Source organism: Leuciscus leuciscus (genome assembly GCF_965113295.1).
Source record: "Leuciscus leuciscus genome assembly, chromosome: 16".
NCBI lineage: Eukaryota > Metazoa > Chordata > Actinopteri > Cypriniformes > Leuciscidae > Leuciscus > Leuciscus leuciscus.
In genome coordinates, this window is record NC_138740.1 from 22,919,308 (window position 1) to 22,946,047 (window position 26,740).

The 26,740-nt window shown below is 37.5% G+C and overlaps 3 protein-coding genes across 3 annotated transcripts in view; 1 reads left to right on the forward strand and 2 right to left on the reverse strand.

The window, feature by feature from the left end:
• Positions 1-33: 33 nt before the first annotated feature.
• Positions 34-26,740, forward strand: part of rb1 (retinoblastoma 1) — a 35,050-nt gene continuing 8,343 nt past the window's right edge. Inside the window, exons 1-18 of the mRNA XM_082141128.1 lie at positions 34-327; positions 1,105-1,225; positions 1,316-1,425; positions 2,387-2,521; positions 4,888-4,926; positions 5,628-5,677; positions 5,875-5,985; positions 6,345-6,487; positions 8,155-8,232; positions 8,565-8,674; positions 8,759-8,836; positions 10,490-10,577; positions 10,694-10,810; positions 11,422-11,478; positions 11,587-11,618; positions 11,730-11,806; positions 11,948-12,174; positions 24,266-24,381. Of these exons, the coding sequence (XP_081997254.1) occupies positions 218-327; positions 1,105-1,225; positions 1,316-1,425; positions 2,387-2,521; positions 4,888-4,926; positions 5,628-5,677; positions 5,875-5,985; positions 6,345-6,487; positions 8,155-8,232; positions 8,565-8,674; positions 8,759-8,836; positions 10,490-10,577; positions 10,694-10,810; positions 11,422-11,478; positions 11,587-11,618; positions 11,730-11,806; positions 11,948-12,174; positions 24,266-24,381 (1,799 nt within the window). The 5' untranslated portion in view covers positions 34-217. The remainder of the gene's footprint in view (positions 328-1,104; positions 1,226-1,315; positions 1,426-2,386; positions 2,522-4,887; positions 4,927-5,627; positions 5,678-5,874; positions 5,986-6,344; positions 6,488-8,154; positions 8,233-8,564; positions 8,675-8,758; positions 8,837-10,489; positions 10,578-10,693; positions 10,811-11,421; positions 11,479-11,586; positions 11,619-11,729; positions 11,807-11,947; positions 12,175-24,265; positions 24,382-26,740) is intronic.
• On the reverse strand, positions 12,181-15,905 carry LOC309477744 (lysophosphatidic acid receptor 6). Its single transcript, XM_082141154.1, has one exon. It carries the CDS (start codon positions 13,248-13,250, stop codon positions 12,294-12,296), a length of 957 nt encoding a protein of 318 aa, XP_081997280.1. The 5' UTR covers positions 13,251-15,905; the 3' UTR covers positions 12,181-12,293.
• On the reverse strand, positions 20,515-23,514 carry lpar6b (lysophosphatidic acid receptor 6b). The gene has a single exon (XM_082141152.1). It carries the CDS (start codon positions 22,246-22,248, stop codon positions 21,193-21,195), a length of 1,056 nt encoding a protein of 351 aa, XP_081997278.1. The 5' UTR covers positions 22,249-23,514; the 3' UTR covers positions 20,515-21,192.

Genomic DNA, 26,740 nt, shown 5'->3' on the forward strand with positions numbered 1-26,740 from the left:
GTGACGCAACAGTGGCGGACGTTGCGTCGATAAATTTTCCCGCGTTTTGGGTAGTTGAGGAAATAGTGGAGAGTTGCGGAAACAAGCAAGTATTCTCAGGCTCCGACAGCCAACCACAAACCACAACAACATCAATACAAACACAACCCCAAATCCGTCGCTCGTGATCGCTCGCCGTGCTGTGAGTGAACGCGCTCTCCATCACGAGACCATCGACATGCCGCCGAAGAAGCGCAGCAGCGGGACCCCGCAGAAGAAAGAGTTCAAAGGGAACACGAAGAGCGAATCTCCAGACAGTAGCGAGAACGCAGTGCTGAGCCCTGAACGGTGAGGAGACACCGCGCGACTGGCTCTGAAATAAACATAACGAATTATTAGTACACACCGTCTTTAGCTGTAGGTTATGGTGACAGAGGAAGCCAGCAACCAACAGTATTTGATAAAGATGCCTGAATGAATAAAAGTAGTCAACCATCTTCAGTAAACTAGACATACTCTTATGAGAATGTAACCTCTTTGTACTATAGTAACTAAGTAACATTGTTATAAATTACAGTGGGTTTTTTTTATGTTAATGCGGATATTTATGGCTAACATTGTTTAATAGTTTAGTTACTTTGTTATACCATGGTAATTACGACGCAACCAATATTTTACCGCGCCTACTGTTGTATTATTACAAATGCCACAGTTAAGCCTATGCTGATTTGTAATCAGTGTATCTGCCTTTATTTGGCCATTGGGATACACAATATCTGATAATTTTTTTAAAAAGAAATGTCAAGTAATTGTGTAAATGAAATGTTCCAAGCAGTTTGTGTACATGTCATATACCCACACATACTATTGTCTATTATATTATAGTATAATATATAATAGACTATTATCACTATATCTGCTGAACATCACTGGCTAGTAACGCTTTTTTGCTGAAGAAAATCTAGCATTTATCTAACAAACAGCTGACAACTTGGTGTTAGTTATGTCTTTACGCAATGTTGTTTGACCAGCAGCGCCAGTATAGCGACCACCCCACAATAGTGTCAAAATCTCCTTGTGTATCAATGTGTTTACTCATGTCTGTCAACTGTGTTGTTTTACCAGACACAAGGACAAGGAGTCTGAATTCGTGTCCCTCAGTGAGGAGCTCCATGCCACAAATCTCGTCTGTGATCATGCGTGGAGAATTTGGGAGAGGGAGATCAGGCCGATGGAAAAGGCAAATGTACGTTTTCCTCTGATATCTGCACTACCACTCTAGTGTATTGTTTTTTACATGTGCAATACACAAACATGTCTGTGTCTTCCATGCTAGATGGCGTATTCGAACAGACAGCAGTGGGGAGCTTGTCTGTTCATTGCTGGCATGGAGCATGATGGCATCAGCCTCACCTTCACACAATTCCTAAAAGTGGTCGGACTGAGGTATGTATGGCAAATGAACATGTCATGGAGAAGTCCTGATTCTCCCCCTATAGGATCAGCAAGTTGCTCTGTCGAAGTGTGGTTTTGCCTTTAAAGTGTTAATAATGTATGTTCTACACTTTAATATGCAGGGGTGGATTTTTTTTCGTATTTATACAGATTTCTGTTTTCCGACCTTAAAAGTATGACCCACATGAATTGCGTAAATCTGAGGAAAAATTTTTTTGGTTGTATAATGATTGAAATTACCAAATGGCCATAAACAATTACTAATAAATAAACCTGTAAACTGTTACGTTTTCGAATGTATTTATTTAATGCACGGATTGCTTCTAACAACACCTGCGCAAGCTCGCAGTGCCATTTGCGGGACACCCGTAGCATGTTAGCCAGGGTTCAAAGTGTCAAATAAAAATTGCAATGAATCGATGTTACTCGCCTGTTGCCCAGTAACTCTTCTTTTATGAGTTTTGACAATGCATGGTTGTGAGAATGTGATATGGCTTAGTGCGATCATCAAATCGCAACAGTTGTGATGTAATTATAAAAATACGTAGTCTGACACGCTGCATGTTTCAGAGTAAAGCCTATGTTTTTTTAGCTCAATGTTTAACATTTGAAAGCAAAAAAATGAAGTAGGCAACCATAAATGTTAGTATTGTAATAGTACTGTTGTTCTGTAAAATGAAATTAAAATAAAATAACAATGGTAATAATAATAACATGATAATATAGCAATTGTTAATTATTTTACTATAACATACTGTATTATAATGTATTATATTCTTATATTTATTATTAAATTCTAATTATTATTTTTCATTTTAGAGTACAATCTTTTTTAATTTTTTATAATAATAAGCGCTTTATGGTTGATAGGGGGGCGGGGTGGCTGTTGTGGGTCAGGTATTCCTTCTTTATTGTCTTTAGCTGATCACATGAATGTGCCGTTCCTTTGCAGTGTGAAGCAGTTCATCAGCCTTGTGAGGAAGATGGATGTAAATGTGGACACAATAAGCCCTAAAGTGAACACTGCTGTGACACGACTGGAGAAGAAATATGATGTGACCTTTGCCCTCTACAAAAGATTTGAGAAGTAAGTGTTGTACAATTTTGTTTTGAATTTGCAGTAGTGATGTATGATGAACATATTATTAATTACACAGCACTGTGATCAAACTGATCACAGCTCCTCGGTTCTACTGAGGTTAACTTAGGGTGAAAGGTATTTTATGCTCACCAAGGCTGTAAAATACAGTAAAATATCACATTATGAAAGATTAGTAAAAAAAAATTGTAGCTGTTTTCAATTTTAATAAATCTTAAAATGTTTTCCTGTGATGGCAAAGCTGAATTTTCAGCATCATTAAAATTTCATATTAGTTTCGCAATGTTGAAAACCATCAGTGCTGCTTAATATAAAACCATGATACATTTTTCAGGGTTCTTTGATGCATAGAAAGTTTAAAAGAACTAGTGAAATAGAATTTTTTCATCCTGAATGTATACAGAATGAAAGAAGATATAAGTTTTACACTGAACCGCTACTACCGGGTGATGTTTGGGCATGCCTATGGGTGTGCTCGCCCTTCCCTCAGCATGACACGTTATTTAGATGGTGCTTGCATTGCATCTCATTTAAAGAATGTGTGACTCATCTCACGTCAATCCTGAGATGAAACCTGTTGTGCATTACTCCGTTTAAAACGTTTTTCTGTTTTGTCTTCAAGTAATATCTCAAGCTTTTATGTTGCATGATCTGTATTAAGACTTGATTAATTATTTTGTCTATTTGAATGGCAAAAACCTTTGAACCATTCGTACATGTCATTTCTAAACCTGAAGGTGGCAGCAGCCGTCTGGGTGTGGGAAAGATCTCTTCTGTGAATGATCTGCCTTTCTTTCAGGGCCAGCTGGCCTCAGTTCAGTCTGTTTTTTTGCAGTTACTGAAAAACTCACAGGTGGTTAACAGAAAGTCTAAGTATATGGTCTTATATAAGTCTGTGGTTAAGCTGCAGGGGTGGTGCTTTGTTTTTGTGTGTCGAGTGCCCACAGACACTGTGGTTATTTGTGCAGCCTCCTCACTGCATCAATGTCTTCACAACAGTTGATAAACTGATTGACGTCATATTTGGGTTTGATTTTTGGTTGTGTACAGTACAGACCAAAAGTTTGGACACATTACTATTTTTTATGTGTTTGAAAGAAGTTTCTTCTGCTCATTAAGCCTGCATTTATTGTAGTATTACTAAATGTAATATTGTGATATATTATTACCATTTAAAATAATTGGTTTTCAATTTATTATACTTTAAATGATCATTTATTTCTGTAATGCAAAGCTGAATTTTCAGGATCATTACTCCAGTCTATCACATGATCCTTTAGAAATCATTCTAATATGATGATTCATTATCAAAGTTGGAAACAGTTCTGCTGCTTAATATTTTTTCATAACCTATGATACTTTTTTAGGATACTTTGATGAATATAAAAAATTTAAAAAAAGAAGCAAAAGTTTTAAAAATAGAAATCTTTTGTAACAACAACAATATACACTACTGGTCAGTAATTTTTTTTCTTTCTTTTTTTGAAATAAATCAATACTTTTATTCAGCAAGGATGTGTTAAATTGATAAAAAGTGATAGTAAAGAAGATTTATGTTATTAGAAAATATTTTTTTATTTCGAATAAATGCAGTTCTTTTTAACCTTTTATTCATCAAATATATTAGGCAGCAGAACTGTTTCCAACACTCATAATAAATCAGAATATTAGAATGATATCTAAAGGATCATGTGATAGACTGGATGTCACATGTGACACTGAAGACTGGAGTAATGATTCTGAAAATTCAGCTTTGCATCACAGAAATAAATTACAATTTAAAGTATAATAAATTGATAACCAATTATTTTAAATTGTAATAATATATCACAATATAAAAAAAAAATCTGTATTTTTTATCAAATAAATGCATGCTTGAAGAGCAGAAGAAACTTCTTTCAAAAACATTAAAAATAGTAATGTGTCCAAACTTTTGGCCTGTGCTGTATATATTTAATGTGCAGTAAGTGCTAATGATACACCAAAATGAAAATTCATGGTCAAAACCAGGAAAATGTAGGTACATAGAGCTGAAAAAATATTATTTTTCTAAATTAGCAATAGCATTTGTTTAAACGCATTTTAAAAATTAGTATTATTAATGTTGTTATTTTTAAGTGCTTTCATTTGTTCTGCCTTCAGTTCACTTTATTGGATATTAAAAAATTAAACATGTTTGGTCTTTATGTTTAAAGATGATTTTTAAATAATTATTAATAATATTTGATATTATTTTTAGTAATAATTTTTTGCCATTTTAGTGCACCTTTAGTGCATTGTCTAATTCCCTTTTGAGATGTTTTTCGTACAGGTATAAGTATGCTGAGACTAACAAAGTACACATTTTCTTCCAGGACTTTTGAAAAAATCTTCGCAGAGCCTGACAAAGAAAAGTGAGTAGAAATCCTGTTTCAGGCCCTGTCCACACGGAGACGCGTTTCGCTGCATACGTATACATTTTTTATCGTATTGGTGTTTCGTCCACACGGATCCGGCGTTTTCGGAGACTGAAACCGCTATTTTTTGAAACCGGGTCCCAAGGTGGATAAATCTGAAAACGCCGCCCTTGCGTTTTCGTGTGTACGGCCAATCCGTATATTTTGCGAAACGATGATGTCATCACACCAAGTGTCAACTAGTCAGACACCGTTAAGTCACAGCAACTACATTTATGGTTTTTCATATTGTTCAACAAAGTTCTTGATTAAAAAAGAAAAAAAGAAGCTACTGTGCCTAATATTATTGTTGTATACAGCGCGCAAGGTTTATGCGCGAGCTCCAAGTCTTCTTCTCCGTTTTTAGTGTATGTCTGAGGCAGAATTACAGCGCCACATACTGGTCTGGCATGTATACTACATCGTTTTGAGTCGGTTTCAGTGGTTTCGTGTGTACGCAGATATTTCTTGAGACGACGCCGTGTTTACGGAATTTTTTTTTTGAACGGGAAAAAAAAATATCGGATAGGGAAAGCTCTGGCTTCGTGTGGATGTGGCCTCAGTCTGAGCTGTTTGCCCAGCTGTAACTCCAAAATAATATTTATCGTTGTTTCATTAAACATCAGTGATCTTACTGTCCCATGCCTGTTTCCTTCAAGGAGAAAAGAGCTTTCGGAAAGCAGTTGGACCATGTTCCTCTTGGCCAAGGGTGAGTCATAAAGGAAAAATTGGACAGAAAAATGTTTGTCACATCTGGTGTTTTCGTCCATTTTAAAAAATGAGCCTTGTTTATAGTGAGTGAAGTTTTCCCCTATCTTCTCTATGGATTATATGTGCCATGACTCATGGACAGCGTATCCACATGCCCACATTGTCACTTGTTTTTGTGACATGTTCCCTGTAAAGGAACATTTCTGCAGATGGAGGATGACCTTGTGATAGCCTTCCAGTTGCTGCTGTGTGTTCTGGAGTTCTTCACCAAGCGTTTCACTCCTTCTCTCCTTCAATCACCCTACAGTGAGTTCTCCTCGCATTCCACTGCTCAGATGCAGCAGGGACAAATGCTTTAAATGCCCTTTTAGGTTAATGAGAGGAAATGTTATGAATGACTCACTAAAGAACTTAATGAGAAACCAGCAAACAACCCTATTCCCACACAGACTTTGGCATATACAAATAATCATTGTTCTCCCATGTTTTCCTGTTGTTTGTTGCAGCATTTAGTACAATAACAGAATATTTTTTGTTTTGTTTTTGCTATATGAATGTGGTCAGTTTAAATCTGTGATGCCTGAATTCTTCTTGGAATCACATGGATTTTGAGGCCAACCACCCGTTTTTGGCAAAATTATCTTATTCTCATATTTTAATTCCAGAGTCAGCGGTTAGTTCATCCACCTTGAGTCCTCCGACCAGGGCATCCCGACGTAATCAGGGCAAAACCAAACCCGGTCCTCTAGAGATGGACATGCAGTTGCTGGAGACCCTGTGCAAGGAGGGCGATTGCAATGTGGATGAGGTTGGCTCTCATTTAGACACAGTCCCATCAGCCATTGCAAGCTTTCAAATACAGCTTGTTGGGGAAAGTTAGTTTTAAATGTAATGCATGACAAAAATTGCGTTACTCCCTAAAAAGTATCTAATTTCGTTAATATATGGGAAAATAATGCATTACATAACTTTTGCATAACTTTCATCTGGGCTGGGTTGGGCATATTTACACTCACCTAAAGGATTATTAGGAACACCTGTTCAATTTCTCACTAATGCAATTATCTAATCAACCAATCACATGGCAGTTGCTTCAATGCATTTAGGGGTGTGGTCCTGGTCAAGACAATCTCCTGAACTCCAAACTGAATGTCAGAATGGGAAAGAAAGGTGATTTAAGCAATTTTGAACGTGGCATGGTTGTTGGTGCCAGACGGGCCGGTCTGAGTATTTCACAATCTGCTCAGTTACTGGGATTTTCACGCACAACCATTTCTAGGGTTTACAAAGAATGGTGTGAAAAGGGAAAAACATCCAGTATGCGGCAGTCCTGTGGGCGAAAATGCCTTGTTGATGCTAGAGGTCAGAGGAGAATGGGCCGACTGATTCAAGCTGATAGAAGAGCAACTTTGACTGAAATAACCACTCGTTACAACCGAGGTATGCAGCAAAGCATTTGTGAAGCCACAACACGCACAACCTTGAGGCGGATGGGCTACAACAGCAGAAGACCCCACCGGGTACCACTCATCTCCACTACAAATAGGAAAAAGAGGCTACAATTTGCACGAGCTCACCAAAATTGGTCAGTTGAAGACTCGAAAAATGTTGCCTGGTCTGATGAGTCTCGATATCTGTTGAGACATTCAGATGGTAGAGTCAGAATTTGGCGTAAACAGAATGAGAACATGGATCCATCATGCCTTGTTACCACTGTGCAGGCTGGTGGTGGTGGTGTAATGGTGTGGGGGATGTTTTCTTGGCACACTTAAGGCCCCTTAGTGCCAATTTGGCATCGTTTAAATGCCACGGCCTACCTGAGCATTGTTTCTGACCATGTCCATCCCTTTATGACCACCATGTACCCATCCTCTGATGGCTACTTCCAGCAGGATAATGCACCATGTCACAAAGCTCGAATCATTTCAAATTGGTTTCTTGAACATGACAATGAGTTCACTGTACTAAAATGGCCCCCACAGTCACCAGATCTCAACCCAATAGAGCATCTTTGGGATGTGGTGGAACGGGAGCTTCGTGCCCTGGATGTGCATCCCACAAATCTCCATCAACTGCAAGATGCTATCCTATCAATATGGGCCAACATTTCTAAAGAATGCTTTCAGCACCTTGTTGAATCAATGCCACGTAGAATTAAGGCAGTTCTGAAGGCGAAAGGGGGTCAAACACAGTATTAGTATGGTGTTCCTAATAATCCTTTAGGTGAGTGTATTTGAAAAAGCAACTCAGATATTTTGTCGTGAATGTTAGTACTTAAAAAAAATAAAAAAAAATCGAATTATTAATGTGTCCCCAACACTGCAACTAAGTTTATATCTCAGAAACACAACATGATGAGTCTGTATTTAAAAAACCTTTTTCATTGCAAACTTGACCATATGTGAAAAGTAGCTCATCATATGCATGGTGAAGCTTTTTCTTTCTTCTAACCAGATGTCACATTATTGTCTGCAGGTGAAAAACGTGTACCAGACCACTTTCTGTGCGTTCCTGGACTCTGTGGGTCTGTCTGGACTCCAAGGGCTTCCTCCTGTGAGTAATATCCCATGGAAAATGGTTAAAAAAAAGCTGCTTCTGCTTTTGAGAGCTATACAGAGTGTTGAAATGACTAATCAAATCCCCATCGGCTGCTTCCCACGTTGGACTATGAATTTGAACTTGCCTGTATTGTATTTCAAAGCTTGTTATATGTTGTGACTATGTACACTGTTTTATGGACTCTTTGTTTGCATAGTGATAATTAGGAATGTAATTGCAGGTTCAGTTCTGATTATTAGCAATAAAGTAACAGCTATAAGAAGGACATACAATATAATTTTGAATTAAAGTAATCCTTGTGGTCATCTGTTTGCTTTTTATTATAGATGGAAACACTTTCCAAGCAATATGAAGAGCTGTACCACAAAAACAAGGACTTTGATGCCAGGTTGTTCTTAGTTGATGATGAAACTCTTTCCCCCAACAAAATAGAAGTGTGAGTTTCATTAAATTAAAATCACGTTGTTAGACATTTTTGCAGACAGCTACATATGTTTTTTTATGTCAATATTCCTCATAGGTCAAAGGTGGAAGTGACTCCAAGAAAGAATTTTCCAGGCGAGGATGTTGTAATTCCAGTTCCACAGACCCCAATCAGGTGCGACTGTGCTCCTTCAATACCTAAAACATGAAAAAGCCAAATTTAAGAAATTGTTACTAAATATTTATATTTCAAATAAATGCTGTTCTTCAGAACTTTCTATTTAGCAAAAAAATCGTATAATTAGAAATGTTTTTTGAGCACCAAATTAGCATTAGAACGATTTCTGAAAGATCCCAAACCTTTCTTGAAGAAAAGCTTGGGAATTTTCTCACTAGAATTTAGGGTCACAGTCATTTGTATGGTATTATGTGCACCCAGCAGTTTTATAATGCTCTAAGCTTATGCCTAACATCACATGATGGGATTCCCTTTGAGATCTGGTTATGGTGTTTTCACGTGGACCCTAAAGCTCTGTGCCCGATTGCATAAAGCACCTTAAGTTTTTCCCTTAAGTATGAGACTTAAGGTGTTTTCCCCTCAGCTAAGGGGATGACTTAAAGGGTTAGTTCACCCGAAAATGAAATTTCTGTCAGTAATTATGTTACCCTCATGTTGTTCCAACACCGTAAGACTTTTGTTCATCTTCAGAACATAAATAAAGATATTTTTGATTAAATCTGAGAGCTGGCTCACTCCTTCATAGGCTTCTATTTAATTGAAACTTGCCAGCCCAGAAAGTTAGAAAAGACAATGTTTAAAATGGTCCAAGTGACTACAGTGGCTCAACCATAAGTTTACCATAACTAACCCTTTAAGGGTGCTGCATATAATCCCTTAAACGGTTCTCTTAGGTAAGGGAAACCGGTAAGTGTTTCATGACAGCGACCCAGGTTTTTCCGTTATAAAATTCTATTGCTGCCATGGACACGTTATATGTTAATACAGATAGCGGTAAGTTTCACAGAAAACAGCATAGCATAGATAAGGAAAAACAAACAAAACAAATATGAAAGAGAAGGACCAGATGAGACAGAAACTCAAATTGATAGTTTACTCAAAATCGAAAATTCTGTCATCATACTCACCCTCATGTCGGTCTCAACCCATAAGACTTTCATTTATTTTTAGAAACAAATTAAGATATTTTTAATATTCGCTATTCATTTTTGTCCATTTATTGAAAGACATAAAAGTAATCCATATGATTCAGGTTTCGGTTAACCATATAAAATGTGCTTTGTGTGTTTATATGTGAAAAAACAGCTAAATTAAATTTGTTTATTTGTTTATCATATAAAGCGGCCGATCACGTCTCGTTAGAAGACTTGGATTGAACCTCCTCGCTCAGTGTAACACTTAAGGTGTATTTTTCCAAACCTTATGTTATACTTAGGAAAATGAAAGTAAAGGGGCTTTATGCAACACTTATCGTTTAAAAGATTAAACTTAAGGGTTATTTTTTGCAACATCCTTAAGTTTAAGGGAAACCTAAGGGCGTTCTTAAGGCAAAATTACACTTAAGGTGCTTTATGCAATCAGGCACTGAACTTCTCCGGGGTTTTTCTATATTACTGGGGAAACTACACACTAATGGATATTTGTCTGGGGAGATTTTAAGAATGCATACCAGTAATTGCTTTGTTGTAGCAAAAATACCTCTTCAGACTAAGTTTGTTGAAGTGCAGATGAAAATTATTTTACCATAATGGAAGTTTGTCCGGTCTTGCTAGCACTTTACACTCATGTTCCCCAGTTCTGTTTCTCCAGGGCAGCAATGAACTCCATACAGCAGCTCAGGGTTGATCTCACCTCAGCTAGTGACCAGCCCTCAAGCAATCTCCTAGTCTATTACAAGGTATTTCCTTTAAAAAAAAAAATTTAAAAAAAGATTTCCTAGACAGAATGTCTGGACTTACATTACACAGAAACAAAGTCATATGTCATATGCTTTATTTGGAATGTGTTTGTCAGAACTGCACTGTTGACCCATCAGAAGAGATCAGAAAGAGGGTTGAGGAGCTGGGTCAGGTCTTCATCCAGAGGTTTGCACAGGCTGTGGGCCAGCACTGTGAGGGACTGGGGAGAAAGGTACTGCCAGCAAATTTATTTATCTTTTTTACATTTATTGCAATCATTCTGATAAGGCCGCAGATTTGTCTGATTTGAATCAGATAATATCAGGCCTTTTTTAATTTCCTTTTCATCGTATACCTGATTCATTTGAAGCATGTACAATTCCAGATTGCAGCTTTAGAGCGAATGCTGCCGATATTGGTTAGCGGTGAAAGTATAATGTCAATGTTTGTGAATCCATAAATGACTCCCTATATAACAATAATTGATTGATTAGACAAGTGCTATATTTATTGCAACTTTCAGAAATTCACTACTGTTTGGGGTCAGTAAGATTTTTTTAATACTTCTGTTCAGCAATCATGGTTTCCACAAAAATAATTAAGCAGCACAACCATTTTCAACATTGTTGATAATTAAAAAAAAATCTTTAAATTGTAATAATCATTTATAATAATATTACAGTTTTTTTCTCTATTTTTGAACAAATAAATGCAGCCTTGGTGAGCATACAAGATTAAAAAAATAATAATAATCGTACAGACACCAAACTTTTGCTCTAGTGTAGGTTATGTACAGGTTATGTACAACAAAGGGACAACGTTTTTTTGTGTGTGTGTTTTCAGCGGTTTAATCTTGGTGCACAGCTCTACTACAAAGTCATGGAGTCAATGCTCAAATCGGTAAGCCTTATAGAAACCTAAAATACATTTTACATGCTTTCATTTACATGATTTTCATAAAAAAAAAAAAATATATATATATTATGGCCATGTGTGTTTTATTTTTAGGAGGAGAAGAGATTATCAGTGCAGAATTTCAGGTAAAAACAATGAGCATCTTCTCAGATCGTTAACTGTCATTTATCAGATCATTATGGTCATAAATCTATGAAATGTACACTGACAATTAATCATGTTACTTCCTTTTTTAGTAAACTTCTCAACAATGCAGCATTTCATACCTCATTGCTTGCATGTGCCCTGGAAGTTGTTATGGCAACTTATGTTGGTTAGTATTTTTTGGCATACTTTTTTTTTTCTTAAACTCATAGTGTTACCCATAGTCACCCTTTTAGTTTCTGTTGGTAAATTGCATTTCAGACAGAATTAGCTTGAATACGTTAACCACACATGTTGTTTCCTTTACCAGGGAACTCCTTAAAGAATGGAGGTTTTGGCTGCAGCTCAGGGGCCAGCGATTCCATTGAAACTGATCTGTGCTTCCCCTGGATCTTGGACGTCTTCCAGCTGCCTGCTTTTGACTTCTACAAGGTGATAGAGAGCTTCATCAAAGCCGAGCCCACCCTGAAGCACGACATGATGAAGCACCTGGAGCAGTGCGAACATGTTATCATGGAGAGCCTTGCGTGGAGAGCGGTGAGTAACTGTCTGCCGCCATTCATGTTGATTGTTTCATCCATTCAGTCACTGAATCATCTGTTTAGCAAGCATTCAGCTTATTTTAGCAACTAGTTAACTGCAACTGAGCAAACACCTCATTGACTAGCACTTCCTCTACTGCCGGTTGGCTCTTTGTGCACCAGGCTGCTGGAAAAGTAGTAAATGAGGGGGTTTAAGCAGCAATTGGTGCTGGCCAGCGAGAGCACTACGGGATGGAGAGCTTTAGTGACTTGAGCAAGTCCACAGCTGTGCACAAGGCCCACCTGTGTGAGAGTGTAACCCAGTAGATTGAGGTGGTAAGGGGTGAAGCAAAGGAAAAAGACCACCAGGACCCAGTAGATGACGGTGAGTGTGTGTCGGTGCCGGATCTTCCTGCGGTGAGGCAGCCTGCGGAGGACACGGAGTATGCTGCAGTAGCTGAACAGCAGGAGCAGTGCGGGCAGCAAGTAGGCTATTTGCACAAGGCTGAGAGCAGCTAAAATAATAGTACGGTGGCGTTTGGAAGAAGGATCCATAAGGCACGACTTGTGCCGTCGGGATGCCGCCGAATGCAGGAATGGTAGGGCGAGGCTGAGGGCTAGGACCAGGCACCAGATCCCGGCACTGATCATGCGGGCAGTACGAACCTTCCTCAGGTGCTGAAGTAGAGGGTTAACCACAGCAAAGTAGCGGTCTACTCCAATACAAACCAGGAAGAAGATTCCTCCATATAGACTGATGTACTTCAACGTGAAGGTCATCTGACAGAAAGCACCTCCTGGAGACCAGTCGCTGGTGAGGTTGGAGGTGGCAGCTTTGTTGTGGTAATAATAGATGCGCAGTGGTAGGGAGATCACAAAGAAGATGTCCGCAGCAGCCAGGTTGGCCATGTAGACGGCGGTGCTGGTGAACGTTCGAGGCATGCGGCAGAAACGTCGTAGCGCTGTGGCATTGCTGACCACACCCAATATGAAGATTACGCTGTAGGAGATCTTGTAGTAGGTGAAACGGTAGCTGGTGTCCACCGTGCAGTTGGCTTGAATAGATGTGTATGTTGTGTTTTGGAGATCCATGATCACTTTCGGCTTGGGTCGCCCTCGATTGTATCAATCAAAACCTGCCTCTTGTGGTCCAGAACCAAATGAGGAATCTTCTTTTGGCGAGAGGGACAATAGCTTTACAGTTATAACACTACTTGTTTAATAAAAAATAAAAGAGGTTTAAAGCATCATGGCTTGGTAATCTCACATCTTAGGCTTTTTTTTTGTTTTGTTGGTTACATCATTTGAAGTCCAAATGACTCCTCTTCATACAGTCACCTGAAACTGTAAAAGGAAATTTGAAAAGTTACAACTTCCTCTTCATATAAAGTGAACCACCTGCTCTCACCTGGACATAATCATCTAGGACAGCTATGTCTATATGACCTGGGTTTATGAAATGGAAAGGTAAAGTGATTGAATTATGACAGAGGAGGGTTTAATTTAAAAAGCAGCCGATGCTACTAGTAAAGGACTGTAGAAGTTTCATTAATGTTAAACTGCCTGTAATTTATACACACTGTAAATGTGCACATTTAAACTTGTCTTATGCATGGTAAATGAATTGAGAAAAATACATTTTGTCTGCTATACCTTTTAGGTATAAAAATGTTTAAAGATATAAAGGCAGCATAAAATAATCCATATTACTAATTTAATTTATCAACGAATTTTTAATGTTTAAAACCTGAGTTAATTATATAATTCGAGCCTCTTTTTAAAATGTAGTTATGTGGCTCAATATACAGCTTGTTAAATGCTATCCTTAGTGAAAAAAGTATACTTTATTGTATTTGAAATGTATTCCCTTTTTCAATGGTACATTGCAAATATACTAACAAAAATTGTAATTGTCTTTAAATATATTAAAAGTATATTAGCATCATGCTTTTACCTATTTTCACAATACACCTTTAACACACACAATAATTGTACTTTAGTGTATTTTCTAAAAAATATATTTTAGAAAAATATACTTGAAGTGAAAATTCAGTTTATTCAGTGTATTTATTTGCACTTTATTAAAAATATATTTTAACTGTGTGCTGGAAATGATCATTGTAACAATGTATTGAAAGTATACTTTCAAAATACAAAGTATAGCTAAGTTTTATTTGTCTTATGTACATTTGTTATTGAAGACAACAGAAATGCACATATAGTGGTAGTTTTAGGTAGAACGTTTTTTATTATTAAATTGAGTGCGTAAAGGAGAGACTAACAGAAACTGATAACATAATCTATTCTTCATGGAATAATTGTTGATGGCATGATCTAAATTTTAGATAGCACAGATAAAATACATGGAAAAAACTTACCATTTTGCTTTATCTCATCCATTTTTATCTGAATCTTCTCTGTGATCTCTCTTGGCTAGTTGAACATGCTCTGTTCGCTTTCAGGCTTGAGTGAAGGTGTCTTTAACAGGTATTAAGACAATATATTGTCACACTAAATCAATAAACGTGTGTGTGCATGTGCCATATATCTGTTCAGATCTGAATGGGGGTGTGTGGATTTATTATTAATATAGTAGTTCATCTCTGGATACAGATGTAGCCTACTATACTTGAAATAGTGGGCAAACACGCATTTACAGCCTGAACCTTTTGTAAATCATTCTGACAAAGTTATTTCTGTTTTTTCCCCCCACATCTTAAATTTCCTACAGAAGATAAGTAGACTTTAGGGACTGCTAAAATTCATTCAGTGAATTCATTCATTTCACTTGTTACTTAATTTTTATTTTTGAAACAAACTGAATTCATGTAGCTTCATTTTCCATTGATTTTTAGATTCAGTTTGTAAACATGCAAATTTTACATTGCTCTTGTAAATCCATTTTTCTGTGACATTGTACATTGCTGTTACAAGTTCTGCTAATTTGTCATCAAGATGATGTTATTTAACTGGCTTACATAAATATGAGGTTTTGTTGAAATTACAAAAATTATTTGTGAGTGTAGCGGTCTGTTATCTGCGTAGTGTCAACTAAGAATCACTCTTGAATGCTGAAATTTCAAGATGTGTCTCTGCAGTGTGTGGACAAAACCACCATATAATGAAAAAAAAATCCATTCACTCCTTTTTTTAATCCTAAAAAAGCCTAAACACTCTCAATAATCAAGCCGTTTGTATTTTCTGAGCGATATGATGTCATATTGCTCATGCTCTGCCCACGACCGCTGACGGACTGTCCCGTATTAGCATATTTCTGCCCTCAGCCATTTATATACTGTCTGCCAAGGCAGCACTTTTTGTGTCTTGTAGGGCTGGGCGATAAAACGATAACGATAATTATTGCGCAAAAAAAAAATTCTCGATAAAACGATATCAAGTGTTCGATAATGTTTATGCACCAAAAGCAGAATGAAACTCATTTGAACCGCGCACCACATGGACCATTAATCCGCTCGGCTCGAAGTCACGAAATGCATTTACTCTGATCTGTCTCGGTCACAAGATCCAGTGAGAAGCGCTTGAATCCAGCGAAGAACACAATGTCTCTGTGATTTAAACCAGTTTAAAGGCAGATGAAACAGCGCTGCCAAACAGGAGAAACACGTTGCACAACGATACAGTCAGAAGGCTTTTCCATCATTTACCATGGATTTACTGTAACGTTAGCCTAGTAATATTAACTGCACCATGAAATGTGGGATATACATATTGAATTGTATTATATTATTAAAGGGTTAGTTCACCCAAAAATGAAAATTCTGTCAGTAATTACTCACCCTCTTGTTCCAACCGCGTAAGACCTTCGTTCATCTTCGGAACACAAATTAAGATATTTTTTATGAAATCTGAGAGCTGATCACTTCTCCATAGACTGCTACGTGGCCCAAACTTGCTGGCCCAGAAAAGTTATTAAAGAGATCGTTAATATAGTCCAAGTGACTACAGTGGCTCAATCTTAAGTATATCAAGCGACGAGAATACTTTTTGTGCGCAAAAACAAACAAAAATAACGACTTTATTCCACTATTCATTTCCTTCTCTCTGGGCCTCGTAGTGTTTTTGCGCAGCGCATCTGTGTTACACGTCACCACGTAGGCTCACTATTGGCCGACGCTGGTCATGTGTGTGACGCGCAGCGCAAAAACACTACGTGAACCAACTAGTGGCCCAGAGACTAGTGGCCCAGAGACTAATGGAATGTAATTACAGTATTTAAAAATGTATTTAGGCTACTGTTTTTCATACAAAAACCATAGAAACCATAAAGTTACATTTTGCCATGATAGTGAGGTGCTATAGGCTATGTCTGGTTTTATCTGTGGTTATCATGATCTAAATGCATGATACTGGATGACCAATGGTTAATTTTAATAAAACTCAAAACAGTCAGAATATTACATTTTACCTAATAAAATGAGGTCATTACATTTTTTTTTTTTTACATTTGTTACTGTTTTTGTTAATGAACATAAATTTAACATAGTAAATCTGCATCCTAACTCAAGCTAATACTACTGTCAACTCACTGCCAAATATGCGTTTCAAGACAAAACATGTAATATTAATATTGCAGCCTGCACTGCAAACTGTGCTGAAGATACGTTCCATCAAAGTCAGGCAACATAAACCTGTTTCAAGACTTGAAACAATAATCCCCATTAGCACATACAGAAACTAAGAAATAAATTTTTCCAAAAAAGATATTTATTTTGTGAAGGAAAAATGACGAATGTTTGAATGTTCTACCTCTGATTTGTGAAATGTTCACCTGTTTGGCAAGTGTTTGTCATGATATGTTCTGACAATAAAGAGTAGTTTAAAACCATAATCAACGCTCTTGTTTCTACAACTTTCACTTAGGAGCAAAAATCTGCCTTTAAACTTGAAAGAAATAAAGATTTTACATTTATCGTGATAATTATCGATATCGACTGATCTAAAATAATTATCGTGATGAATTTTTTTGGCCTTATCGCCCAGCCCTAATATCAATGAAGAGCTCGAGTCTGACATAAACTGAAACTTGAATAAGAAACATGCCAAGCCAATAAAAGCATTTGAAAGAAGTTTCTTTTTGAGAAACACATTTAGTAAAGTGTGTCTAGGCACTTGACGGACAGTGTACGTGATGTTCTGTAGTGTGACATTGGGGTTTTTAACCAAGTGAAATCTAAACATCTCTCCATCCATGTGGCTCTAAAAGCCTTATCTCACTTCCTGAACGCTGTGCTCAGTAACAGTGCGGTCACACTAGACTTTAGGCTGCTTAATTACTTCAGACCCTGTGAAAATGGCCAACAGGTTATGATGCAACATACTAGAGCCTTTGTTTTTAATAAATTATACATTAAGTAAATTCAAAAACCACACAGCCGCAAACCATTCAGCTTTAAAGTTTGTATCCTTTGTATTGAGGCAAAAGGTCAATTTGTGATATCCTCTAGTCTAGCGGTCAAACCTCTTTTTTATATTGTGATTCAAATTAAGTTAGAGGTCATTAAACTTGGAACACACTGAAAGACAAGACTTCTGCACAAGTGATTGGAAGTTAATGTAACACTGTCTTGTGTCGACACACCCAACAGAAGAGAGGGGTGGGGTGAGCAGTTGCTCATTATCATTTAAAGAGACATGCACTGAAATGGGTCACTGTGAGCAGAGCTGTTTTTGAGGTAAAAAAGGTGATGTTTTGCAAAACCATTGAGGATTTTTAACCAAAGTATATTACAATCTTTACATGAAGACCCTAAAGAAGCATACCAACTTGTGAAAAATGGGCATCCGATGACCCCTTTAAATATTTATGAATTATCTGCCCGTTTTAAAATCTTCCCGGTCTACTGACATATGTTAAGACAACTGCTTTAAACATTACAATGCTCGTGATAACTTTCGTTAACTCTACAATAGGTAAATCTACTTCACCAGCTAATTACTCTTCTACAGCGATGCCATAGAAATATACAGAGCTACCGCTAAAACGGAAGTTCAAAGACAATATTCTAAAGATGGCTGCGCACTTGTTTCTCTGGCGCATAAGGTCTATAGCGTCTGATAAATATTTTATCTTGTAGAATGCGTGCTCAGCACCGCCGCTTCCTATGCACAGAGTATGTGCGATCGCGAACCCGAAAGTGAAACGCGAGCTCCCTGATGCACGATAATTAGGCTACACACAATAGCCTGTCTCCAAATATCAAACCTATCTCTGGACTGTGTAGTTGTTGCTCTGGTCTCTGTTTGCACTTTGAATATTGAGAGAGTACTGTAACGTCTGAAGAACGACAGACAAGGGAGGCTCCGTTTCTGAACCTTTAAAGGACAAGTTCGGTATTTTACACTTAAAGCCCTGTTTACAGATCGTATCTGATGAAATAGAACGGTTAAGATTAAAATTTGGACACATGCTCCTGTCCCGAGAATTTTAGGTTTATTTCGCTTCACCCCCTCACCCCCACAATGGTTGTCTATGTGCACTGGAAGATTCCGTCCTAAAAACACATTAAACTTTAGTTTACAAAGACGTGAAACTCACCGAGTGGTCAGGGGGTGTTCACTGATATGTTCCATCAAAAATCGCTGAAAAAGATGCATTCCAACAGGTTTTATCATAGTTTTTGTCCAACTCCATTGACTTGTATAGGACGCGCTGTGAGACCGCAGCACCTTTACGGTATTACTCCGCCGCTTCTTCTTCTGCTTCTTCTGTGTATTCAATGAAATGCCCGTGGTTTGCTTGCAATTGGCAAAGGTGCATTATCGCCACCAACTGGGCTGGAGTGTCTATTATTCAAGCTCTCAACGGAAGAATGACGGGTGTGACGCGTTTGGCAAAATAGGTCCACAAAAGCGAAATAAACCTCAAATTCTCGGGACAGGAGCATGTGTCCAAATTTTAATCTTAACCGTTCTATTTCATCAGATACGATCTGTAAACAGGGCTTTAAGTGTAAAATACCGAACTTGTCCTTTAATCGGAACGCAAGAACAACTGTATGCAAATGCACCAGCCTAACTCACTCCCTCGTTTCTCTTTACCCGGCCTTTTTCCGTACTCGCTTAACACTATAACTGCCAGTTTAAAATAAAACTGCAATTTCACAACAACTATAAAGAGTCTGTGCGCTATAGTACTTTGATTATGGTTGCACTTGAATATGGTTGCATTTGAACTTATTGTTTGCACTTAAGACTAAGAAAAAATATTTTTTTTATTTATACTTTTAATTTCTATGTTCAATTTGTGGAAAGGAGTTAAATTAGGAGGTCACACACAGCCTCAATCAGAAGATCTGAAAGCTCATCATTCATGTACTGTAAGGTCTGAAGAGACTCATGTGAAATCGTACAGGAGAAAAGCCAGTCAGTTGAGTATGTGGCGCAACCTTTTACAGTGCTTGTATATTGTTGTCTTTCAATGCATTTTATAATTCATATTCATGAAGTAGAACTGAAATGACATTCATTACAAGATTCTTAGTTAAAACATTTCAAATTGCACCTGCAGACAATTTTTCCAGTCATGAATTTTTTCATTGAGGATTTCTATAAAATATTCTGCAAACATCTCGTGTCTCGTGAGATAACTCCGTCACACCCCTAATTTACAGTAATCGCTTTATTCAGAAATGCAGCTTGTTTTCCATTCACAAGCTTTGAGCTGGAACAGTGTGGGGAAACGTTACAAGTCTTGGTCAGTGTTACACCGGCTTAGGCTTCTTGGTGTATGTGTGTGTGTGTGTGTGCCTGCCTGCCTATCAAATACTGTTTAAAATGCCCTTTAGAGGTACAGTTTGGGTGTTTGAGAGCGTGGCCCTTAAGCATGCGAGGAATGAGTGTAATTCAGCATAGCACGTTCAGACCTGTTCAACGCTCCTGAAATGCAGTTTCAATTTTAGAGTTATTCATTTCCTTCATGGTATATTTAAAAAACTGTATTTAAAAAAAGGTTATTCAAAATTAAAATGAGAGATTATAAAAATCAGAAATTGTCATAATACAAAAAAAGACTGAAAAACAAAACAAAACACTGCTTGAGCTACTGTTGGGTAAATCTCTAACCGCATAAAAGATGGCACACCCTGCAGACCTCTTCGTCATCAGCTTAATTTCTTACAATAACAAACCCTGATATAATCTGTTGACCAAAGCACAGTTAATGTCAATATTCTCTGTGGGTCGCTCCCTTTTCCTCTCAGTGTTTGTCTTCAGACTGAGTGGATGTAATGGAATTATATAATTAAGTATAATTGTGACTTGGCTGGAAAAAAAATTATGGGAACCTTTTTTTTTTCAGTGTCATTTATGTTACAAGAGAGATTTGGTAAACATAAACTAGAGGTTTAATGAATAATTTAATAGTCATTAATACATTTAAATGTAAAACAAAACAGACACTTTACAAGGTTCAATTAGTTAACATTAGTTAATGCAAGAGCTAACATGAAATAACAATGAACAATACAGCAGCCTCAAGTTTTACAGCATTTATTAATCTGGGTTAATGTTAATTTATGTATACATTTTGTATAAATTAACAGTGTATTTTGAACAAACATGAATTAACAATGAACAACAGTATTTGTCTTTACACTTAACCTGAAATATTTAATGTTGTAAAAAAAAAAAAAAAAGTATAAATTATTAACTGATGAAACCTAATCCATTAACTAATGTTCAATTAATCTCATTGTAAAGTGCTCCTGTTTAGACTCTACTAATGTGAAGCAAGACAAATTTGAGGCTTATTTCATCTATTGTCTGTCTTGAAATGTAGCCCTTATTCTGTTTTTTCTTGTTCGGGTCACAGTCAAATACACTTGTTTTACAATTTCAAGATCACTAATCCATTAAGGGGTTGTAAACACTCATCCATTGTAGCACCAAAAATATACTTTATATTTTTGCAGTCAGCAGTCTTCAGTCAAATATATCCTGTGCCAACCAATTACTAACATTGGCTGAATATGTCATTTGAATTTGGTATAAAAAAAACTGGCTGCCTGAACTTTGGTTAAATTGTAGACTCTTCAATTATGAATTTAGCTTTTAGAGAGATGATTTTATTCATTGAATTGCTTCTGTTATCACCGGTGTCAACTATGTTGTTTAATGTGTTGTTGCGGACAGCATAAGACTTCCGTTTAATAGAGTTCTGAATCGTCTCAGAGGTGAAGTAATAGATCACTGGGTCAAAACAACAGTTGGTCACAGCAATGCAGAACGCGATTGGATAAATCATCCGGACCACTGACTCCACAGTGCAGTTTGTAATAACCTGACTTCTGACCAGGGTGTAGATGACCAGATTGACATTGTACGGGATAAAGCAAAAACAGAAAATGAACAAGTGCACTGCAATCATACGCAAGATCTTGGCCTTGTTCAGCTGCCCTCCACGGTTAATGCACTCTGGGTGCCGTAAAGTCTGCAGGACCCTCATAGAGCAGGTAAAGTTGATCATCAACGGAATCAAGAAGCCCACTGTCTCCATACACACCACAACTTTTGATACCTTGGACTTCCACTGCGAATTTGAGAAGTTCTCAAAACAGTAGGTTTTGTTGTTCGTTAATGATGTTTTGTTGTCCGTGGATGATGTGGTGTCCATCACAAACCCTGCGGTTAGGCCTCCCGACAGCAGAAGCACCCATATCACACAGCAGGCTATTCTAGCATTGCGCTTGGTCCTCAATGTTTTAGATGCGAAGGGATGAACGATTGCCAGGAAGCGATCCACGCTGATGCACGTGAGGAAGAGGATGCTGCCATACATATTGGTGTAGAACAAAGCCACTGAGATTTGGCAGAGAGCTTTACCGAAAGGCCACTCACGATTGATGAAGTAGAACGTCCTGAAAGGCAAGCTGAAGACAAAGAGGGTATCCGAGGCCACGAGGTTCATCATGTACGTCGTGGTCTCGTTGCGCATTTTCAGTCTGCATGCAAAAATGTACATGGCCATCGTATTGAAGAGAAGCCCGAGAATAAAGACGATACTGAAAGCAGAACTGTATAACACATATTTAAAAGCATCATCGATGGCGCAACTATCGTTATCAGTCATCATTAATGTTAAGAGTTTGGCTTAAAAGGAGTCAGTGTCCTGTGTTGCTTTCAAAGGTCAGAGAACCACAACATGAAATTCCACGGAGATCCATGTAAAAGTATACAAATCCAGTCTGTATACATTTCACATTGCTGACTCTTACCATTCAGATGTTGCGTAATCCTACTGTCAATGTGCAACGGAACTTCACACACAAGCATTTGCATGAGCAAGCCGCATTAGAGTACCTTTTTTTTCTCAACAAGGTATGGTGGAAGATTCGCTTGTGTGTGCTTCAATGAATAGCTGCCTTGTTATCTCAGAAAGTTGTAGTTATTTGCTCTTCATATCTAAAGTTCCAAGGTGCTTGCAAGATTTGTGATGCTAATAAGACTTCAATCTTTACCTTTTGATGAATAGTTCATTCATAGCGTGTTGATTTTCTTCACAGAAAAAGCGACAAGGTGTTTCCATAAATCCCAGTTTTGATTTCAGTTTCTTGTTCTTCCTCTTGGCTTCCCTTCACTGTGAGTTGATGATCTTCTTTGTCTCTTTAAGATCTTAATCATAGTTTGTCACTTTGTTGTAGCCATGTGAGGTATTTAGTACCCAACCTGCTCTGTTCAGTCTCTAGTTTACACAATGAGCTGTGCATCAATGTGGAGGACCGGAAAGCAGACGAGAAGGTGGGGCTGAGGTTAAAGCGCCTCCTCTGTAAATATCCATTTATAGCTCCCTCGTTCTTCCCTCTTGCACGTAGCACACTTTCAGAATGAGTTTCTAAACACTGTTCACACGTTATTGGTTTGAATACCCCGTGAATGATGTTTTAGCATATTACAGTCTAGCAACATTTCTTTAATATTAAAGATAAGATCTCAATTATTTCCTGTTAAATCACATTTGTTAACTATTAAATGCTAAAAAAAAAAATGTTATTCTATACTGGATGAATAAAAAAAACCTTAATAGTGAAAACAGTCTCTCAAAGACTGATTCTTTCTTTCATTAAGTAAAATGGATGTTGTAAGGGAGAAGATCAACAAAGACTTTTGCTTTCCTGTTCCAACCCCCTACAAGGGCCATTTGAAATTCCTAAAGGCAGAGAGGTGCTGATAGTGATCAAAGCCTGTAGGCCAAGATCTGTGTTCATCGGGGGTCTGCTAATTGTCACACCTTTAGTACGGTGGGGGAAGTTGTCATCTTCTGATTGGTCAGTTTGAATGTCTCACATTTGAGTCAAGGAAAGGATAAAAGAGAATAACTGTTGCTCTAGATTGTCAGAGGTGTGTGTGTGTGTGTGTGTGTGTGTGTGTGTGTGTGTGTGTGTGTGTGTGTGTGTGTGTGTGTGTGTGTGTGTGTGTGTGTGTGTGTGTGTGTGTGCGCGCGCATGTGCGTGCGTTATGTAACATCGCTCATTGATTCCTAGGTGCATACAAAGAGGGATTGTCAGTCCAAAGTTTACATGTTTAACTCAATGTGACGCATACAACACAATATGCAGACTCTGAACTTGTAAATCAAGGAAGTGTTGAGAGTTCATCTACTGTTTGTTGAACCTGGGAATTTTTTTAATAAAATTATTGAATTAGATAGCTTGCAAATATATATCAATTTGCAGGTGTTTTAGATAATAAAAATTCTCTTATTTTAAGTTAACTCTTTGATGCATTATTAAATCACCAAGAAAAAAAGATTTGATAGATTTTATATTTTAAAAAAAGTTTATTATATAGCTTAGCAAGTATTATTTTAAATGATCACCATTTATTTACTTTATTTAATAAGTTATTTATTGCAAAAAATGTCTTGATTTACATGCAAACATAATCATGAGGTTTTGGGTGTAAATAAAGTACTTAAGATTAATTAAATGAATGGATCTATTGATCAAATAGTGTTCAAATGAAATGACAAAAGTATACCCATTCAGACTCATTGTATCCTGACTATCCTCTAATCGGTTCCCTTTTCACTGAGCCGGCAATACTCTGTTTCAGATCAGTGATGTAACTCAATGTCTTGTGCTTCTCTGCAGGACTCTCCTCTCTTTGACCTCCTCAAACAGTCTCGTGAGGAAGGACCTGGTGAACAAGCAGAGCCCCCCGCAACATTGAACCAACCCCTGCATCACAACCACACCGCTGCTGACCTGTGAGTCATCTCTCAAAACTAGGGCTATATAATTCTGAGCCAGTCACAACGTCCTGTTCAAAAGGATACAGTGGCATAAGTATAAAAGAAAGGGCTAGTTTTAATTGAGGAATCAACTCTTTTGAAGTCGCTCTCTACCACTACTCAATGAATGTTGCACATTCACATGTGTGAGACAAAAATTAAGTATAAACCTGTTTATCAACATAATCTGACTTTTGCAATACATACATTTATGAAGCAGCACAGAATACTGAAGTGAACTAATCACAAAGTGCTTTAAAATGTCTATTGGGATTGATGTAGAATGAACGGGGCTGACAGTTTTTCTCGATTGCTTAAACACATTTCTTGAAACTATGCCTCGTATTCTCAAAACTGTAAACACAAATCCATAACGTCTCACCCAATTCCCGAAACATCCTATTTTCAGGTCAAAATGAAGCTCTACACTCAAAACCATTCACTCTTGCTGAAAAACCAAACGTTGCCCTCAGACAGGACACACAAGCCCTCAAAATCACACACACTACAACATAGTCTAACACACTGGTGCAATAAATTCAAAACCACATTTCCAAAACTGGTAAGTTATGTTGCTTGTGGTCCCCACTTTTCACATGATGAACACAAAAGACACAACCAATGGATACATTGGCACATTTTTATTCATTCATGTACTACACAGTACAACACACACACAACAAAACAATTTTTTTTTCCCTTTTCTTTCTTTTTTTAATTCTCTCCTCTAAAAATGTTATATTTACTTACAGTAAGATGTGTGTGGCCATCATATGACAGTAAAAGAGCGCACACACAAACCTTATTCTAATATGGAATTGTATTGGAATGGTAAAGAGTGTTGGGACGTGCCAGGAGGGCCTCCACTCAAGGAGACAATATGATGAACACGTCTAAGAATGTTCCACATATGGTTGAAATACCATAATTTGCCTAGAAAGATAACATTCCGGGAGTCAAGACTATAAAGGAGAAAGGATGCCCTCCCTTCACTGTCACACTCTGCAGCCACTCTGTGTGACTGTACGACTGCTGGCCTTTTCTTGCAAGAAAATGCACCTCATCAAAGACTATTGGAAATGTTTGTCTTTTATTCAGTGATAGAATTTTGTTTGCCACCACACCTCCCTGAAGGTTCTCGAGGCGACGGTAAAGCGACTCAAATTTGGCCTTACTCGTAGCCCAGCCTCCCTCAGTCATACCATTGATAAAGACATGGGCAACTAGAGAAGCTTGAATTTCATCTGAGACTGCTTGTCTTCTTGCCCTTGCCCTTCGTCCTCCTCCTCCTCCTTATCCCTCCTCGATCTCTTCCTACATGTCTTTCTGGATCCATTGTTCCAAAACTCAATACACTGATTTGGGCCCTTTTATCTATCTATTGAAGGATCTGATTGATGTGTGTTAAATTTGGACTCTTAGTGTTTCCACCTGCGTAATTGTGTGCTAACTGAGCTGAAGCTGTGCTGACTTGAGTGAACAATATTGAATGCTAGTGCTTTATACATGACAACATGGTGTAGGCAATGAGAAATGAAGGGATTTGTGTGTAGAGTTTTGCAGTGACAGTTCAACAAATCTGACTCATGTGTCAAAACAGGGAATAGTGTTTATAGTTTAGGGAAATGGGTGTGCTTTTTGATAAATGTCTTTATGGTTTTGAAATTTTAGTTCAAAAGCCTGGTTATAGTGTTTAAGCAATCGAGAAACTGTAAATGCAGTATAAACGCAGTACAGGAAAGCTGATTCAGTCTGGAAATTGAAGCAGTTTATTCAGCAATTTAAGATTTACACTCAAAATATTTCTGTCTGTTTTTAAGATTTACACATTTCAATTGACAAATTTTCATCAAATTCAATAGAGAAATCTTTAATGGTAGACTGTCACATTTCAGTAGTCTAGTCCATTAGTCAATGAATAAACTAAAAGGTTACCAGGTTCAGAATTGAATTAGGAGCGTGGGGCAAAAATGCCATGAAAATGTATAAAAATGCTTCAATTCAAGAGTCCCCTCCCCTCTAAAGAGTTCTTTTTTAATAAGATATCACACAAGCAATAGAGCTGTCTTTTCTCAAATACCTATCAGCACGATTGCAACTGTGATATTGATTTTATACAAAATCAATACACAATGTTTTTGCTCTGTTTTGCCAACGAAAATAGTTCCAAACAAACAGCGAACAGATGTCTCTGAGAAACACACAATGATGTTTCGTTTCCTAAATGAATCTGTGTTTTGAACGAATCAGTTTAATTAAATGATTCAATGACTCACTCATGAAGACAGTGACTTGCTGCCATCTACTGGCAAATATTGCCACTTAATGGAAAAGG

Coding starts and splice junctions, on each gene's coding strand:
- LOC309477744 (XM_082141154.1), bottom strand. CDS start 13,250: ATGGATCTCCAAAACACAACATACACATCTATTCAAGCCAACTGCACG.
- lpar6b (XM_082141152.1), bottom strand. CDS start 22,248: ATGATGACTGATAACGATAGTTGCGCCATCGATGATGCTTTTAAATAT.